This window comes from Vipera ursinii (assembly GCF_947247035.1).
Source record: "Vipera ursinii genome assembly, chromosome: 7".
Taxonomy (NCBI): domain Eukaryota; kingdom Metazoa; phylum Chordata; class Lepidosauria; order Squamata; family Viperidae; genus Vipera; species Vipera ursinii.
The window spans coordinates 17,473,340-17,490,410 of record NC_139521.1 but is presented as its reverse complement, the minus strand read 5'-3'; the positions used below and the strand labels follow the sequence as shown (position 1 = coordinate 17,490,410).

Here is a 17,071-nt window from a genome sequence, read left to right as displayed (position 1 = left end):
AACAATTATTGTCCACTTTAGAGATAGGAACAAGTAGCGCAAAAAAATTCAGAGGTTTTAAGTTAACGTACGTCTACATGGAATCAACTGAAATAAAGAAAATGATGCAGAAATGGTGTTATCGTGAAGGATTTTAGAATCTGCTTGTTATCACAATTGGCACATAACAACTTCATAACCATGATACCAAGAGTTTGGCACTCATTCATTTGCAATTCTCCTTTCAGAATACCCTGTGTCAGCTGCAAATTGTGATCATGCAAATAGTCTAACACTCTGAAGACAATGTCTCAGTTATATCAACTGACTTAATTACAGCCACCTCATAAAGCTGTAGCAGTTCAAAATACATTTGGGGGCTTCCGGTGGCTGCGTGGCGCCGGAGACAGCCTTCCCGGGCTGCCCGCGGCTCAGCTGAGTGTTTTTTCGCCCGAAACAGCGCCGATCAGCTGTTCGGGCGAATTTGAAGCCCCCTCCTTGGGAGAAGAGGAGGGGGTGAGGCCCCAGGTAGGGGTCGAGTTCTCCGGGGCCGCCTGAGCTTGGAGCTTGGGCGGCTGAAGGATTGAACTCCCCCGAAGCCTGGGTTGCTCCCAGCTGGCCAGTGTCTCTGCTCCGGACTTCTTGGAGCAGAGCCAGGCGTCTGCGACCACCCCTGCCTGAAGAAAGGACTATGGATTAAAAGGAGCAGGCAGAGCGGTACAAGAGGAAAAGGTGAAGAGGATTATTTTATTTTACTCTCGAGCTTGATGGACTTTTTAAACTTTAAGTGAAAGTGCGTCACAATTGAAAGTAAAAGATGGCGGCTAAACCTCCCCCTAAAACTCTTCGGAGTGGTGGATCTTCTCCGGTGCAACAATCATCATTACAGGCGTTGCACCCTCCTGATGTATTGACACCGAAGGACTTACGAGATGCTCTGGATAAACATGCTCAGGTACTTTTGGAATCAATCAATCAATCAATCGGTGATAAATTTGCACAGATGGAGGAGAAATTGGAGAAACTGGAGGAGAGAATAGAAGAGAGGATGGAACAGAAGTTCAGCGTGATGAAGGTAGACATTTTGTCTTCAGTGCATAAAGTGGCGGAATGTGTGGATGATTTGGATGAAAAAGTGGATGATTTGACTCAAAAGAATGCCATATTAGAAGCAAAAGTACGGGAGAATGAAGATTTAAGGGACAAAATGGAAAGGGAATTAAGTCTTGCTCAATATTACCAGATGCAGTTTGCTGTTAGAATCAGAGGCTTAAAAGAGAATATTAAGGAAGACTTAAAGCAGCTGGTTTCTGAGGCTCTCGAAGTGGTATTGAAACAGCCAGCATCTGAAATAAGAGAAGCTATGGATAAAGTGTTCCGTGTGAATTCATGGATTGCTAGACAGAGAAAGCTACCTAGAGATGTGGTGGTCTACTTTGCAAAAAAAGAAATTAGAGATGAAGTTATACAAGCTGCTTATGATGCTAAAGTTGTGATTGCTGATCAAGAAGTCTTGGTTTTAAAAGAAATTCCTCCAAAGATTTTAAGGAAAAGGAAAGACTTCACATTTCTTGTGCAAGAGCTCAAGCAACGAGATATAAGGTTCAGATGGGAGATTCCAGATGGGCTGATGGTGATGCATGAAGGTAAAAGGTACCGGCTGATTACTGTGAAGCAAGCGCGTGATTTCTATAATAACGTTTTAAAAGCAACCCCATTAACACTTTTGGAAGCTGCAAAGGGATCTGGAGAAGGAGAACATCAAGAGGTTGAAGTAGAGGAAAATGGTGCTGGAGGAGATCTAGCTATAACTTCTTTGGATGATCCTAGAGAGCAAAGGGTAACGCGTGCTGCTTTAAAACGAGCAAAGAAAATAAAAGAACAAGACCAGCAAAAGTCTTCGGAATCTTCACAACGTACTCATAGCCAAGCAGTGGGAGGAGCACGGCCTAAAGATGATAGTCCTATCAAAACAGTGCTCCAAGAGCTTTGGGAGGATATGCATGGCAACTAAATTTTTAACTTGGAACGTTAATGGACTAAATTCACCACAGAAGAGGAAGAAAGTTTTTCAATATTTAAAACAATTCAAGATAGATGTTATATGCTTGCAAGAAACGCATATTAGAGTCTTGGATCAAAAGTATTTATTGAACTCAAGGTTGGGTACGCAATTTGTCGCTTCTGCAATGAATAAGAAAAATGGAGTGGTTGTTTATGTTAAAAGTGCCTTAACAGCAGACTTAATTGAAGCAGATAAGCATGGAAGATACGTTATGATAGAGCTGCTGCTAGAAGGTAAAAAGACGCTTTTAGTTGGATTATATGCACCTAATCAACAACAAGCTGACTTTTTTAGTTTACTTCACACAAAGCTAATGTAATCTTTTATTTTTATGGGGGATTGGAATGGTGTTTTGGATGTACAGATGGACAAGGCTGGAGCTTTTAAGCGCATTCCAAGTCATGCTAGACTGCCTAAATCTTTTTTTGAAATGAAGGATGACTTGGAACTGCGAGATATTTGGCGTGAGAGACATCTACAGGAAAAGGATTATACTTTTTATTCTGATAGACATCAATCTTTTTTGAGGATTGATTTTATTTTGTTGACTAATGATTTTTTTTAAGGACTAAAAAGGTGAAGATTTGCGCAAGAACTATCTCTGATCATAGCCCAGTTTGGTTAGAGATTGATAAAGAGAAAAGGGACAGGCGCTCCTGGCGCGTAAATGAGAACTTATTTAGAAATCAGAGAAATGTGGAAGAGTGCAAACAGCGGATGAAGGATTTTTTTTGAAATTAATATGAACAAGGGTACCTCTATGGATATGGTTTGGGATGCTAGCAAGGCCTACATGAGAGGGGTGTTGATATATATGAATAATAAACATAGACGTGCTGTGGAAGCTAGAAGGAAAGAACTGGAGAATGAAATAAAGGAAAAAGAAAAGGCTTTGATTTTGAACTCAGAGGATGTGAAGATTAAGGAGGCTATTAAATTGTTAAGAGGACAATTTGATAAACTAATGGCTGACCAAGTGGCAACCAACTTGCGGTTTGCCAGGCATAATACTTTTTGCAATGCTAATAAACCAGGTAGATGGTTAGCTTATAGATTGAGGAAAAAACAAAGGGCTTCTAATATTGATAAGATTGAGCATAAAGGAAGGGTTGTGTTTCAACAGGACTTTATCAAGGACGCATTTGTGGATTTTTATTCTAAATTATATGCTAAGGAGAAAATTAATGAAAAAGACATTGATATATATTTGGAGAATGCTAGCATCCCGGTTCTTACGCAAGTACAAAAAGAGGGGATTAACCAATTGATTACAGAAGAAGAAATTTTTACAGTAATTAAGGAACTGAAGGTGGATAAAGCACCAGGTACGGATGGTTTGACTGCGGCCTATTATAAAAATTTGCAATTAGAGATGATAAAACCGTTAAAGGAACTGTTCCAGACAATCCAGAGGGGGGGAAAGGTGCCACCGTCTTGGAGAACAGCTTTTATTTCCCTGATTCCGAAGGAAGACCAAGATGCTACTCAAGTTAAAAATTACAGACTGATATCGCTTTTAAATACAGATTACAAGATATTTGCTAAGGTTTTGGCTAATAGACTGATGAGGGTTCTGCAACAGGTGATTCATGGGGACCAAACAGGGTTTATTAGTGGTAGGCAAATGAAAAATAATGTGAGGCATATAGTTGATGTGTTAGAGTTTTTGGAAAGGAACAACCAGATCTCTGCGGCGCTAATTTTTCTAGATGCTGAAAAAGCTTTTGATCAATTGAATTGGCAATTTTTGTTGAAAGTTTTAGACAAAATGGATTTTGGGGAAAAAATTTTGCAACCGATTAGGGCATTATATCAAAAACAAACTGCCTGAATTATAGTTAATAATAGCCTGACAGAGGCATGTAATATCGAGAAGGGCACAAGGCAAGGGTGTCCGTTATCGCCCTTGTTATTTGTGTTAACATTAGAGATATTATTGGTTAAAATACGGAATTCGGAAAAAATTAAGGGGATACAAATTAGAGATCAGGATTATAGATTGAGAGCATTCGCAGATGATCTGGTTGTTACAGTCACCCAGCCAGAGAACTCTGTTGTGGACCTGATGGAGATAATAACACAATATGGGAAGGTTTCTGGATTCAAAGTTAATATACAGAAAACTAAAATTTTGGCCAGAAATATGACAGTTTCGCAAAAGGCTCTCTTAGAAGGATTAACTGGATTTGAGATTGTTAAAAGGGTTAAATATTTGGGGGTGCTTTTGTCGCCCTCTAATACAAAGTTATATAAAAATAATTATGAAAAACTATGGGGGAAAATTCAAAAAGAATTGGAGAGTTGGGAAAAATTGCAATTGTCTTTGTTGGGACGGATTGCAGCAGTGAAAATGAATGTCCTGCCTAAATTTTTATTTTTATTTCAAATGATACCTATTCTTAAGAAAGACTCTAATTTGGAGGAATGGCAGCGAGGTATCAATAAATTTGTGTGGGCAGGGAAAAAGCCACGAGTTAAACTTAAGATTATGCAGGATACTCGTGAGAGAGGTGGCCTTAAAATGCCCAATTTTAAACTATATTATGAAGCTGCTGCATTAGTAGGAATAAGTGATTGGATTAATTTGACACAAGAGAGATTATTAAATCTTGAGGGCCATGATTTGTTGTTTGGCTGGCATGCATATTTGTTGTATGATAAGAAGGTAGACAATGTGTTTAGAGTGCATATTTTAAGACAGGCATTGCTGAGAGTTTGGAAGAAGTATAGACATAAGTTAGATTGCAAGATACCACTGTGGGCAATTCCAAAACATGCAATAGAAAATATACATGCTGGTTTCAAACATGATGTGACTACGTACAAGGAGATCCTAAGTTTGGAAAGAAATGTCTGGTGTTTGAAATCATATAGCCTCTTGCGAGAAGAGAAGGTTGTTCAAAACTGGTTTCAATATACTCAGTTACGGGCCAGGTGGAAAGAAGACCAGAAAAATGGTTTTACAATGACTGATGAAAATTTGATAAAGCAAATTAGAAATCAGGGTCCAGCACATATCAAACGGATATATCTTGCATTGATAGAGATTGACTCAGAAACAGAGCTTGTTAAGGATTGTATGATAAAATGGGCCCAAAACATCCAGGAAGTTATCACAATGGATACGTGGGAAAAGATTTGGGTGAGGAACGTAAAATTTACACAAGCTCAAAATCTAAGAGAGAATTTTTACAAAATGTTTTACAGATGGCATTTAGATCCTAAAAAGCTTGCAAGTATGTATCCAAATTATCAGCCTAAATGTTGGAGGTGCGGTGATGAAGATGCAACATATTTTCACATATGGTGGACATGTAAAAAGGTTAAGGCTTTTTGGATAAAAGTCTGGTGGAACATGCAGAAGATCTTTAAACAGAGGATAAAGTTTTGTCCGCAACTTTTTTTGTTGGGAATAATTACAGATGTTACAGTTGTGGACACCAAGCTGATGTTGCATTTAATTACGGCAGCAAGACTTTTGATAGGTCAGTATTGGAAGAAAGAGGAACTGCCGACCATAGAAGAGTGGACTTTAAAGGTTTCCGACCTGGCTGAGATGGCGAAGATTTCGGCCTATTTGAAAGATCACTCGCAAGAACGCTATATTATGGAATGGAGAAAATGGATTGAGTTTATCCAGAACAAGTATAGGGTTAAGAAGTTTTATGTAGCATTTGAATAAGTCTTCTTTCTTTTTTTTTCTTTTTTTCTTTTAGTTTCTTTATATATATTTAATATTACTAAGGCTTGTTTTATCCTATATAAGCTAGAGAGTGATGGATTTTAGAGTTTATAGTTGTTAGTATATGATTGTTTATGATTGCTTTTTATATATATACCTTGTATTTAGCTCTGGGAAGTCGGGGGGGAGGGGAGGAGGGGGGAGAGGTAGGGGGGGAGAAGGGAGGGGGAGGGGGGTTTTAAAGGAAAATTGTATGTTAAAACTTTTCAATAAAAAAAATACATTAGCAAACAGTTTTCTGTACTCTGAAGTAACCAGTTGTGTAGTGGATAGTGCCATGTAATCCTCTGAATACTAGAATAAGATATCAAGGGACAGCATAAAGGACCTTGTACTAAATTTTATTTTATTTATTAATCAATTTTGTAAAGCTGCCCTTCTAACAAAAAGTGGCTCTGAGCCAGAAAATCAAAATTAATCTGTTCCTTTTATGTAACTATGTAGATGGCAATCAAAAACAAAATAACAACCATCATAAATTGAGTTAGATCATTCAACAATTTGGCTTTCTATTGACTGCACTGTCAATGGCTTTCCAAAGTTTCAGTTTCTGAAACTGGATTTTCATTAACTTTCCTTTAAAATGTTAGGTATGTTGTCTTTATAGGAATAGTATGATTAGAGTGCTTTCAAGTATTATTTTTGCTATATGTTCTGGTGAGAAGTGAGTGGAAAAAGCATAACTAACTGGATATGGAAGGTGATCAATGCCTCTTTGAAGGAGAGGGTGTTGCTTGCGGTCCTGGAAAAGACTTAATGTGTTTCCTTCAAAAGAGGCTGTTTTGAATCTTGCACTTCTTGACATCTATTGTCTGATCTCCATCCTCTCCTTTTGGGGAAAGTTGTTGAGAGGTTGGTGGGGAATTAGCTTCAAAGCAACCTAGAGCAGAGGTCCACAAACATTTTGGGCACCAGGGACCGGTTCTGTGGAGAAAGGTTTTTCCATGGACCAGAGTGTGCATGGTTTTGTGTGCTGCCTGCATCTCGTGGGTGGGGCTTTGCTTGTTTGTGCGGGCCAGTTGCTGGCATGCCATGGCTCGGTACTGGTCCACAGACCAGGGGTTGGGAAACCCTGACTAGAGGAATTGGATTATCTGGACTTTTTTTGGTCAGTATTTAATCCTGAGCATTATAATAATACAAACTACTTTGTCAGATAACAACTGACTATTTTTGTTATTGCCTGGATTGGAGTAAGATTTCTTGGTGGCTTTTGAGAGTATTAGTCTTTTGGACTTGAGAGTTGGAAATTGGAGACATTGTTCTTCAGTGGTTCTGTTCTTGTCTCAGTATCCATTACAGCGGGTAGAAGTGAAGGAGAAAAAGTCTGCTCAGTGGCCATACGTATCAAGTTCAGTCCTTTCCACCCTGCTTGTTAACATTTATATGAAGCTTCCAGGTCATTTATTTATGATATATCATTAGTATATAGATAATACACAGTTGAATACAGGTAGTCCTCGACTTACAACTATTATTTAACGACTATTCAAAATTACAAAGGCACTGAAAAAAGAGACTTATGACTATTTTTCACACTTACAACCATTGCAGCATCCCCATGGTAACATGATCTAAATATGGCCACTTGGCAACCGGCTCATATTTATGACAGTTGCAGTGCCCTGGGGTCATGTGATCCCTTTTCTGACAAAGTCAACAGGGAAGCCAGATTCACCTAACAACCGTGTTATTGAATTAACAACTGCAGTGTTTCACGTAACAACTGTGGCAAGAAAGTGTTGTGATTCAGGGTCAGCCTGTGGGTTCAGCAGTTGGGTCGGATGACTCAGAGGAGGAGGGGGGTGTTGAAGAGCTTGCTGAGGGGGTTGAAGATCTTGCTGATGAGAGCCCTCAGCCAGGCCCCTCCCACCTGGTCACAACGGAGACCCAGCTGTGTGAGCCTGACAGCATGGATGAAGATGACCCACAGCTGGCCCTGTTCAAGGACGCCCGACGCAGGAGGCAGTCAATCAGGAGTAAACAGGAAGGCAATGGGGCACCTCGTAAGGAGGCAGAGAGAAGCCATGCCCTGAACTGTATAAAAGGGGAATGCGTGGGAGGGCTGGTTTGCTGAAGGCAACCGCTTGAAAAGCTCCTGTTTCTTGGTTCGTGTCTTGTTCCGTTTGTTTTTGTATCAATAAATGTGGCAGGCTTAATTCCAGCCTCTTGCCTTCTTGTAAAAGGGGTTGTCCCTGCCTTTTCTGCAGGGCCAGTAGCAGGCTGGTACAGAACAGAAAGGTCATAAAATGCGGCAAAACTCACTTAACAAATGTCTCAGTTAGCAACAGAAATCTTGGGCTCAGTTGTGGTCCTAAGTCAAAGACTAGCTGTAATGCCATTCCAGCCCATCTGGGAATGTTGAAGTCACGTTCCATTGTCTGAATATGTTGGGATCTATATGGGATGAAAGAAACTGAAGTTGAAACTAAGCAAGTTGGGCTTTTTGTTTGTTTCTAGCATTTCTCTATCACTACCAAATAAATCTCTCAAAAGGGAGGCATTATCTTTAAGGGTCCAGATCATTTGGGAGTTACTGATGGATGGGCTGATGGAAACTATGGTCAGGATGGATGCCAGTTGTGCATTTCTTGCACAAATGTACATGGAGCAGTAGTACCTCATAGTAGTAAGACACACCTTTATCACTAATGAGCTATTGCAATTATTATATGACAAGGGAGTTCCCTTGAAAACTACCTGGAAGCAGAATGCAACATGTATTGGGGGAGCATTCATCACTAAGGGCACACTAAACATTAAGCCTTGTACTGATTACCAAAATCCCTTTAGGACTTGATGCTTAGAAGGCCACCTCCTCCAATAGAAATCTCACCTCTCCAACAAAAGAATCCTAGGTGGATCTCTTTTGGGATCCCCACTTTTGTGAGATGAAGGAGGCAGAAGACACACAGATGCTGCTTCTTAATTCTGTTGCCTATGTTGTGAAACAATCTTCCGCTCAAAGATTGGTTAGACCAGCAGCTCCTAACCTTTTCTATATCCTGCACCCCTAGAACACTTCTGAGATATTCTTGCACCCCTTACAAAAGTTCAAAATAATGACAAGGAATTATGCACATATATTATAACTTTGAAAACCCAAGTTTTCGGACACCCTGGAATATCTTCTCGCACCCCCGGTTGGGAACCTCTGGGTTAGGCCAGCACATATGTTACCTTCCAGAAACAGATGAAGAAAAAGTTTTTTCAGAAGATATTTGGAATCAGTTGATTAATGTCATCTATTGTTTTGTTTGCTTGTATTATTTTATTCTATTTAATTTTATATTGATCTTTACTATCAGCATTTGAATTTGTATTGTTTTTCTTGTATTTTTGAAGTGTCCCATGTGAATCTATTCTGAATTTTGCTGTATACAAATCTGATAAATAAGAGGTGTACATGCAGTATTGGCCTCCATTAGAGAAGAGCTTTATTTCTTGCATTCCCAGCACACAGGAAAAACAAACAATTCAAAGGCATTTAGTTATTGATTTATCATATTATTTCCTCTTTCCAATTGCAAAAAAAATTCTTTCCCAAAATAGTAATATCTATTCCAAAAGGAACCACTAATGAAAACAAATGGATGTAGTTAAGGAGTTGTTACATCCTTGCACAGAAATCATTAGAGGTCCAAATAATTAATGGTCATGACTTCACCTCTTTTTTTTTAGAAAAAAAAAAGAATTTACATAGGGTGAAGGGTTATTCTAATATATATAGATATATACACATTTCAGATTATGTACGTTCAAGTCAATACTGATTTTTTCTGTATCACCAGGACTGTCAACATTACAAGCTGTACTAGACACTGCAGCTGAAAAGAAATGGCAAGTGACTGCTATAAATGTGGGGAATATTAACAATGATAGAAAAGATGAAACATATCGTTCATTGTTTCAAGATTTGGAGATAAAAAAGGAAAGACGAGTAATTCTTGACTGTGAACGGGATAAGGTCAATGACATTGTAGATCAGGTTTGCTACTCTTTCTTTTTTCAATATCTTAGAAAGTAACTGTGAATTATTGTCAGTAGTCAACATTATGTGCTTATTTAGTAGCATTGGTAAACAAATTATTATATTTATTATCATTTCTCTATTTATGTGGTAACCAGTATATATTAACTGTGCTATTGTATTACAATACCAGTCCTATTACTAGAGTGATAATGTAGTATTAGATAAATAAATGGACAGCAAACTGTTATATAAGTTATTACAGTTCAATTAGTACCTTGAAGAGAGAAATTAATTTGTCTGGCTTTGGGTATTCATGTCCCTTGATTGGTAAACTATTATTTGAAATGTCAACGTTACAGATAGTTGCTAAACATTACAATCCTTGTTTAGCAATCAGTGTGCACACTTATATCCATATTTCTGCAGCTGAGAACAATGCATGCTGGAGTGAGAGTAATACTGGTGTTGCTGCATGAGATAATTTTGTCTGAGTGAGGCAGCAGTAACCAGTGGTCTTTACAGCCTCTCTCTCTCTCTCTCTCTCCCTCCCTCCCTCCCTCCCTCCCTCCCTCCCTCCCTCTACCTCTCTTTCTCTTTCTTTTTCTTTTTCTTTCTCTCTCTGTTTACTTAGTGACCAGGACACTTAGCAATCATTTCACTGGAACTAATTGCGGTTGCTCAACAAGGACTATTTGTATTTGCTATCTAACAATAGGGTTATTTCTGCTCCATCAAATAGAACTGTTAAAACAATTACAGATAAACCATGTGAAAATGTTGCATTAATGAACTTGGATCTGGAGTATGCCTAGTAAAATGGATAGCATTTTTGTTTGCACACAAAGTGCACATTTATTTATTCAAATTTATTAGCTTCCCAACTCTAATGGACTCTGGGCAGCAATAGACAATACCAAGGGAATTGCCAAGGTTCCATTGATTTCCAGCTACTTTTAACAGCTTTAGCTCCATTGTGTTTTTAGTTGTCCATTAAATAAATATGTTCGGACATATTTAGAATATAGAAATGACTGTCCTATGTCTTGTATTTAAATAGCACCATGTATGCTAGGCCAGCAGTCAGAAGCTGCAGAGTTACTTTGTCACCCAATAGACAGCTGTGCATCTTCCATAGTTCTATGTAGTTATCTCAGCTAGTCATGGGATCTAAAGGTTGTCTCACCACTCAACATAGGGAAAGAGGCAGTTTTATTTTATTTTATTTACTCACATTTATTATACCTGTCCAACTCTAGCGGACAGTGTACAAAAATACCGTTTTAAAAAAATCAAAACATTAAACCACATAGTGTTGACTAAAACAATCTTAAAAGCATCACATGCACAGGCAATAGGGTCTAAAATTCTGTTGTTGGTAAAAATATTGCTATCTTCTTGCTCAGTGGGAGGAGAATGGAGCATGCTAGTTTATTGTTGGCAAGCTTTGAGAATGAAAATGAATATAAAAATGAATATTTTAGAGCTTTTGGACTGAAAGCCATTTTCATGACAATTAAAAATAAAATCCATATTTTAACCTACAATGAATTCATCAGCATAAAGTAAGGTATATTGCCACTTATTTTTTCAATATAATCATTCAGTTATTGTAATTTGTGAAATATGTTTTATTGTCTCAGTAACTTTTCCCGAAGCAAATCAGTTATTTGATTCCCTTCTAGGTTATTACAATTGGTAAACATGTAAAAGGATATCACTACATCATTGCAAATTTGGTAAGTTAGTTTAATACTTGCCTGAACATGTAATATTTCCAAGGTTAAAATATATTTTATGCATGATTTTGTATGCAATATTTAATGAAAGTTCTGCTGTTCTCTGAAAAAACTCAAAGAATATTGGAAGTATTTATTCTTGCATTATCATATAAAATTATCAGCTTTTTTTGGTTCTGATTATATCCTCCTACCTTTGATTATACAACTATGCTTAGCTGCCATTCACTGTAGCTCTATATTGTTACTATCCTCCATTTGATTACCATACATGAGAAAATAGGGAATAAACCAATTTTTTGTTGGCCTCAAATAAGATATATACACATTGTGTTGTCTGCAGGGATGTGTGTTTGTGTGTATTTAGCTGTTTTATGAGTTGGCTGTTAATATTACAAACTGTATGATAAAATGTGTTGATGATAGGAATATTATCTGAGTAATAATAGAAAACATTGTTTCAAATTAAATAACATTCTATGTAAAAATTTAAATTATGGTGTACCTGAAAGAAAAAAACATTGAAACAGTTTTCAGAAATTTGATCATAGTATACAGTATTTAGAGACAGTATCTTCCTTTTTCTTCTGATATAAACAATAGAACAAAACCATTTATTTAAGCAACAAGCATGCTTTATATATAAATCCTGATTAATTCAAATTGTGGCTAATAAGCCAAGACAACAAATGGCACCATATTATTGATACAGTTTGTCATTTATGACAAACTAAGAACTGGAAAATTCATTATTAAGCGGTGTGGTTGTTAAGTGAGGCATCACATGACTGCACCTTATTTTATTACCTTTTTTGATGCAAGTGTTAAGTAAATCATCATGGTTGTTAAGTGAAACATCAAGTGACTACAATGTGCAACCCTCCCATTGACTTTGCTTGTTGGAAGTCAGATGGGAAGGTTACAAATGGTGATCACGTGGCCACAGGACAGTGCAACCGTCATAAATGTACAGTGGTCGCCAAGCACCCAAATCTTTTTTAACACACATTAAGGTCCATTCCTAACCAGTATGTTAGGAATGTACATTATGGCATGTACATTGTAATGTCTTCTTCTCTACTTCCCCCTTTACTGCTTCAAATGTCGAGGGAGATGCAAGTTGCTTTTCTGGCGGCCTCAACCCTTCTTTTTTTCTTTTTATTAGTTTATAATATAAAATACAAAAATAGAAAAGCAAATAATAATAAAAATAGAGGAGGGAAAAGGGAAGAGAAAAATGTAGAGAAGAAAGGAAAAAGAAAGAAAAGGCATTGACTTCCGACCTCCCTTTGGTGCAGTAGAATAAAAAGTAACATCATTTTTTTACTTTTACGTATTAGTATAAACTAGCTATTTCTATAATAACAGATCTATCTAATCAGTAAAACCCAAAATCAAAGTTTCATTTTTTTCCACCTCAAGCACAAAGTCCAGAAGTGGTTTCCAAGTAGAAAAAAAAGTATGTGTGTTTTTTTCTTTTATCAAAGCAGTCAACTTAGCCATCTCTGCTAACTCCATCAGCTAACTCCATCATCCATTGTGGGGACTGAAGTATCCTTACATTTCTGTGCACAGAGTAATATTGCTGCCGTCAACATATATAACATCAAGTTCCATTTTTTTTTCCAAGTCTTTTTCCATTAAACCCAAAAGAAAAGTCTGGTTTTATCTTTATATTCACTTTAAGAATCATTTGTCTTAAAATATGAATCCTACTCCAGTATTTCTTTGTTTTATCACATATCCATCATAAATGATAAAAAGTCAATTCTTTATATTTGCATTTCCAGCATTCATTTGAAATACCTTTATACATTCTTGATAACTTATCTGGTGTTAAATACCAATGATACATTATCTTATAAAAAATTTCATTTTAATTGTATTTTAATGTAAATTTTAAACCTTTCATCCAGATATTCTACCATTGTTCAAGCTTTGCATTGTATCCAAAGTTCCTTGTCCACTGAATCATACAATGCTTTACATATTCACTTTCCAAATTCAGATTCAATGACATTTTATAGACCTTAGCAATGATATGTTCCTCATTAGGATTTTCAATTCATTTCCAACAGAATCAAACTCATAGGTCTTTTTGTCTAATTTAAATCTTTTTTTCAGTTGTAAATATGTAAACCAGTGGCAGATATGTCCTAATTCTAGCCCTAATTCTAGGATCATCAACATTAAAATATATTATTTTACCATAAGTCCACCAGTCCAACTTCACCACCATTTCTTTCCTTTAAAAAAACTTTCTGGGGGGACACCAACATGGGCATCCTTGTAGAAAACCTTATTTTATATTTATTCCAAACTCTTGGAATGGTACGTCTAACAAAGTGATTGTTAAAATCAACATTTACTTTACCCTTGTTATACCATAAATAACCATGTCATCCAAATCTTAGTTCATGACCTTCTAAATCAAGTAGCCTCTTTATTCTGGAGGGTCACCCACTCTTTTAGCCAGGGCAAACAGCAAGCACTGAAATACAGTTTCAAATCTGGTAAACCCAACCCCTGTTTCCTTAACTTCTTTCAGTAGTTTATATCTAATTCTTGTTTTTTTCTTTTCCCTTGCCATATAAACTTCGAAATATCCCTCTGCCATTGTTTAAAGAGAGTATCAGTTACAAGTATTAGTAACGTCTGAAACAGAAAAGCATCTTTGGTAAGACATTCATCTTAATTAAAGAAATTCTACCCAATAGTGATAAATACAGTTTATCCCATTTTAATAAGTCCTTTTTAATATCATTCAGAGAGGCACATAATTATTTTGAAACAGTTGCATATTTGTGTTTGTCAGTATAATCCCCAAATATTTCACCTTTTTCTCAACCTTAAAACCAGACTTTGTAGCCAATATATCACCGTCCTGTGAGGTCATATTCTTAATCAGCATTGTTGTTTTCTGTTGGTTTATTTTTAAAACCCGTTAAGCCCCTAACTCATTTAATTTCCTCGTTAAATATTCTATATTATATTTAGATCTTGGAAGATTATAACCAAATCATCAGCAAATCCCCTTAATTTATAAACTTCCTTCTTGATACTTATACCTGTTATTTTTTCGTCTTGCCAGATATCTCTGTTCAAAACTTCCAACACCAAAATAAATAACAAAGGAGACAAGGGACATTCTTGTATTGTACTCTTTTGAATTTCACATGAATTAATTAAACCACCGTTAATAACTATTTTTGCTTGCTGCGACATAGAAACAGCTTTGATCCCTTGGATAAAGTTTTCTCCAAAGTCCATTTCTTCCAGCACTTTAAGCATAAAAGCCCTATTTAGATTGTTAAAGGACTTTTCTGCATCTAAGAATATTAGAGCTGCCTATTTCTCATTATGATATTGTAAATATTCAATAATATTCAAAACAGTCCTCACATTATACCTTAACTGTCTTTTTGGCAGAAAGCCAGATTGGTCTTCATGGATATATATCTGTAAAATCATTTTTAATCTTTCTGCCAAAACTGTGGCAAACAGTTTATAGTCCTTCTTTAATAATGAAATTGGTCTGTAATTCTTTACCTTTGTAGCATCTTGACCTTCCTTCAGTAATAACACAAAATTGGCTTCTTTCCATGTTTGAAGTATCTTTCCCCTCATAATATATCATTCATTATATCCTCTAGTGGCTGAAGAAGTTCCTCTTTGAAGCATTTATAATATTGGCTTGTAAGGCCTATTGGATCTGGAGCTTTACCTGATTTCATTTTTAATAGCTTCTGATATTTCAAAGATAGTTACTGGGTCATTCATAAGTTATCTCTGAGTTTATGAAAATTTAGGCAACCATTGTCTTAACAAATATTTGTCTATTTTAGACATATCTAACTCCTGCTTTTTATACAAATTGAAATAGAAATAATGAAAAGACTTTTTAATAGCCTCATTGTCTGTTATTACATTGTTGCTTTCACAGATTTTCTCAATCATTCTCTTTCCCCTTTCCTTTCTTAGTTTAAATGCCAACCATCTTCCTGGTTTATTTGCAAACTCAAAATGTCTTTGCTTCATATAATTCAGTTTTCTTTCTATTTCTTGAGCCTTGTTAATTGATGTTGTTGTAGTATATCTTTGATGTTGGCTTGTGCTCTTTGACCTTCTCCTCTTTTTGTATGTGCTTGTATGGTATGAAATCTCACAACATCCTCTCCAGATTAGCAAACCACTTTATTTTCTGTTTCTGAATGTAATTTAATATTGGTTCTATGCCAATTCTTTCTCTTATGGTCTCATTTCTGATTTTATCTCTTCTGGTCACTCCAGCTGCTTTCCTCAAACATCACATTTCCATGATGACTAACTTTTGTTTATGTTCTATTGTAAATGTCCATGTTTGGCACTGGTAACATAAGGTGTTAAGTATGTTTTGAATGAGATGCTTCTTTGTGCTGATCATACTGCCTTATGTTGTAGGAGTGGAGGAAGCTGTCCTAATACTTGATTTGCCTTACTGCATCTTATGTTAATATCTTCATCCCTTTTACCATCTTTGGTGAATGTTGTTGAACTTTGATACTTGTCTTATGCTTATTCCTTTTATTGCTGTGTTTAGGGTATGCTTTTTTCTTCCAATTGCCATTACTTCTGTTTTCTCTTTTTCTGATTCTCATATTATTTTTCTTGCATTCATGGCCATAAGATATTATTGCAGCTTCTTAGCTGTACTTGCCTGATTATCTGCAAAGAGTAGTTGATATTATTTCCATTCTTGGGTCTGGCTTCTTTGCTTATGCTGTCAATGTAGGTGATAAATAATAATGATGATACTGTAGTACACATCCCTGTTTTATTCTATATGTTACTATGAAGGATTCTGATGTTCCTTGGTTTGTTTTGACTACACCTCTGCAATCACTCTATAAGTTTTTCATACCCTAATAAGATGTTCACGTACTCTGGATGGGATCAACGTTTGCTATAATAATTTCTTATCAACTCTATTAAATGCTTTTTCTCAAGCTACAAATGTGACAATGAGATTCTTACTGTATTCCATGATCTTTTCTATTAGTTGTTTAAACACAAAAATTGCATCTGTGCAGTTTCTATTTTTTATAAAACCCATCTGCTCTTCTGCTAGTTGTGGTTCTATAACTGGTCTTAATCTTGTTTCTATCATTTTGGTGTACTTTTTCTCTACCTGTCTCAAGAGTGAGATGCCTTGATACTGCATGTATTTTCATTTCGTCGCCTTCTTTACTTGTTGCCAATTGGGAGGTGCAGTTAGTTGTGTCCATGCTGTGTTAAAGATTCTATGTAGCATCAAGATGTCACAATGCAAATTCTGTCCTTTCATGCCCGCATCGTGACATCACACTTAAGTACATGAATTTGTATTACAATATTGCAATGCTCTGTCATTTGTCCTCTCTTTGCCTTCCTTCTGTAAAAACTTACTTTTGAGGCTGTCCAAACTAACACACAAAGTATCACAACATTGTAAAGTGTATAAGGCTGCTTATCTGAGAAAAGTTTTTAAAAATATGAAAGTACTCTCATCTACAATGAAGAAGTAAAATTAATTCTTATACAATACACCAATATGCAAG

The 17,071-nt window shown here is 36.3% G+C and overlaps 1 protein-coding gene across 2 annotated transcripts in view; it reads left to right on the top strand.

The window, feature by feature from the left end:
- Positions 1-17,071, top strand: part of GRIA2 (glutamate ionotropic receptor AMPA type subunit 2) — a gene marked incomplete at its 3' end in the record, with an annotated part of 82,486 nt that overhangs the window by 36,187 nt on the left and 29,228 nt on the right. For both annotated transcript variants that reach the window (XM_083368001.1, XM_083368000.1), the window contains exons 4-5: positions 9,578-9,774; positions 11,442-11,495. In XM_083368001.1, the coding sequence (XP_083224127.1) occupies positions 9,578-9,774; positions 11,442-11,495 (251 nt within the window). The remainder of the gene's footprint in view (positions 1-9,577; positions 9,775-11,441; positions 11,496-17,071) is intronic.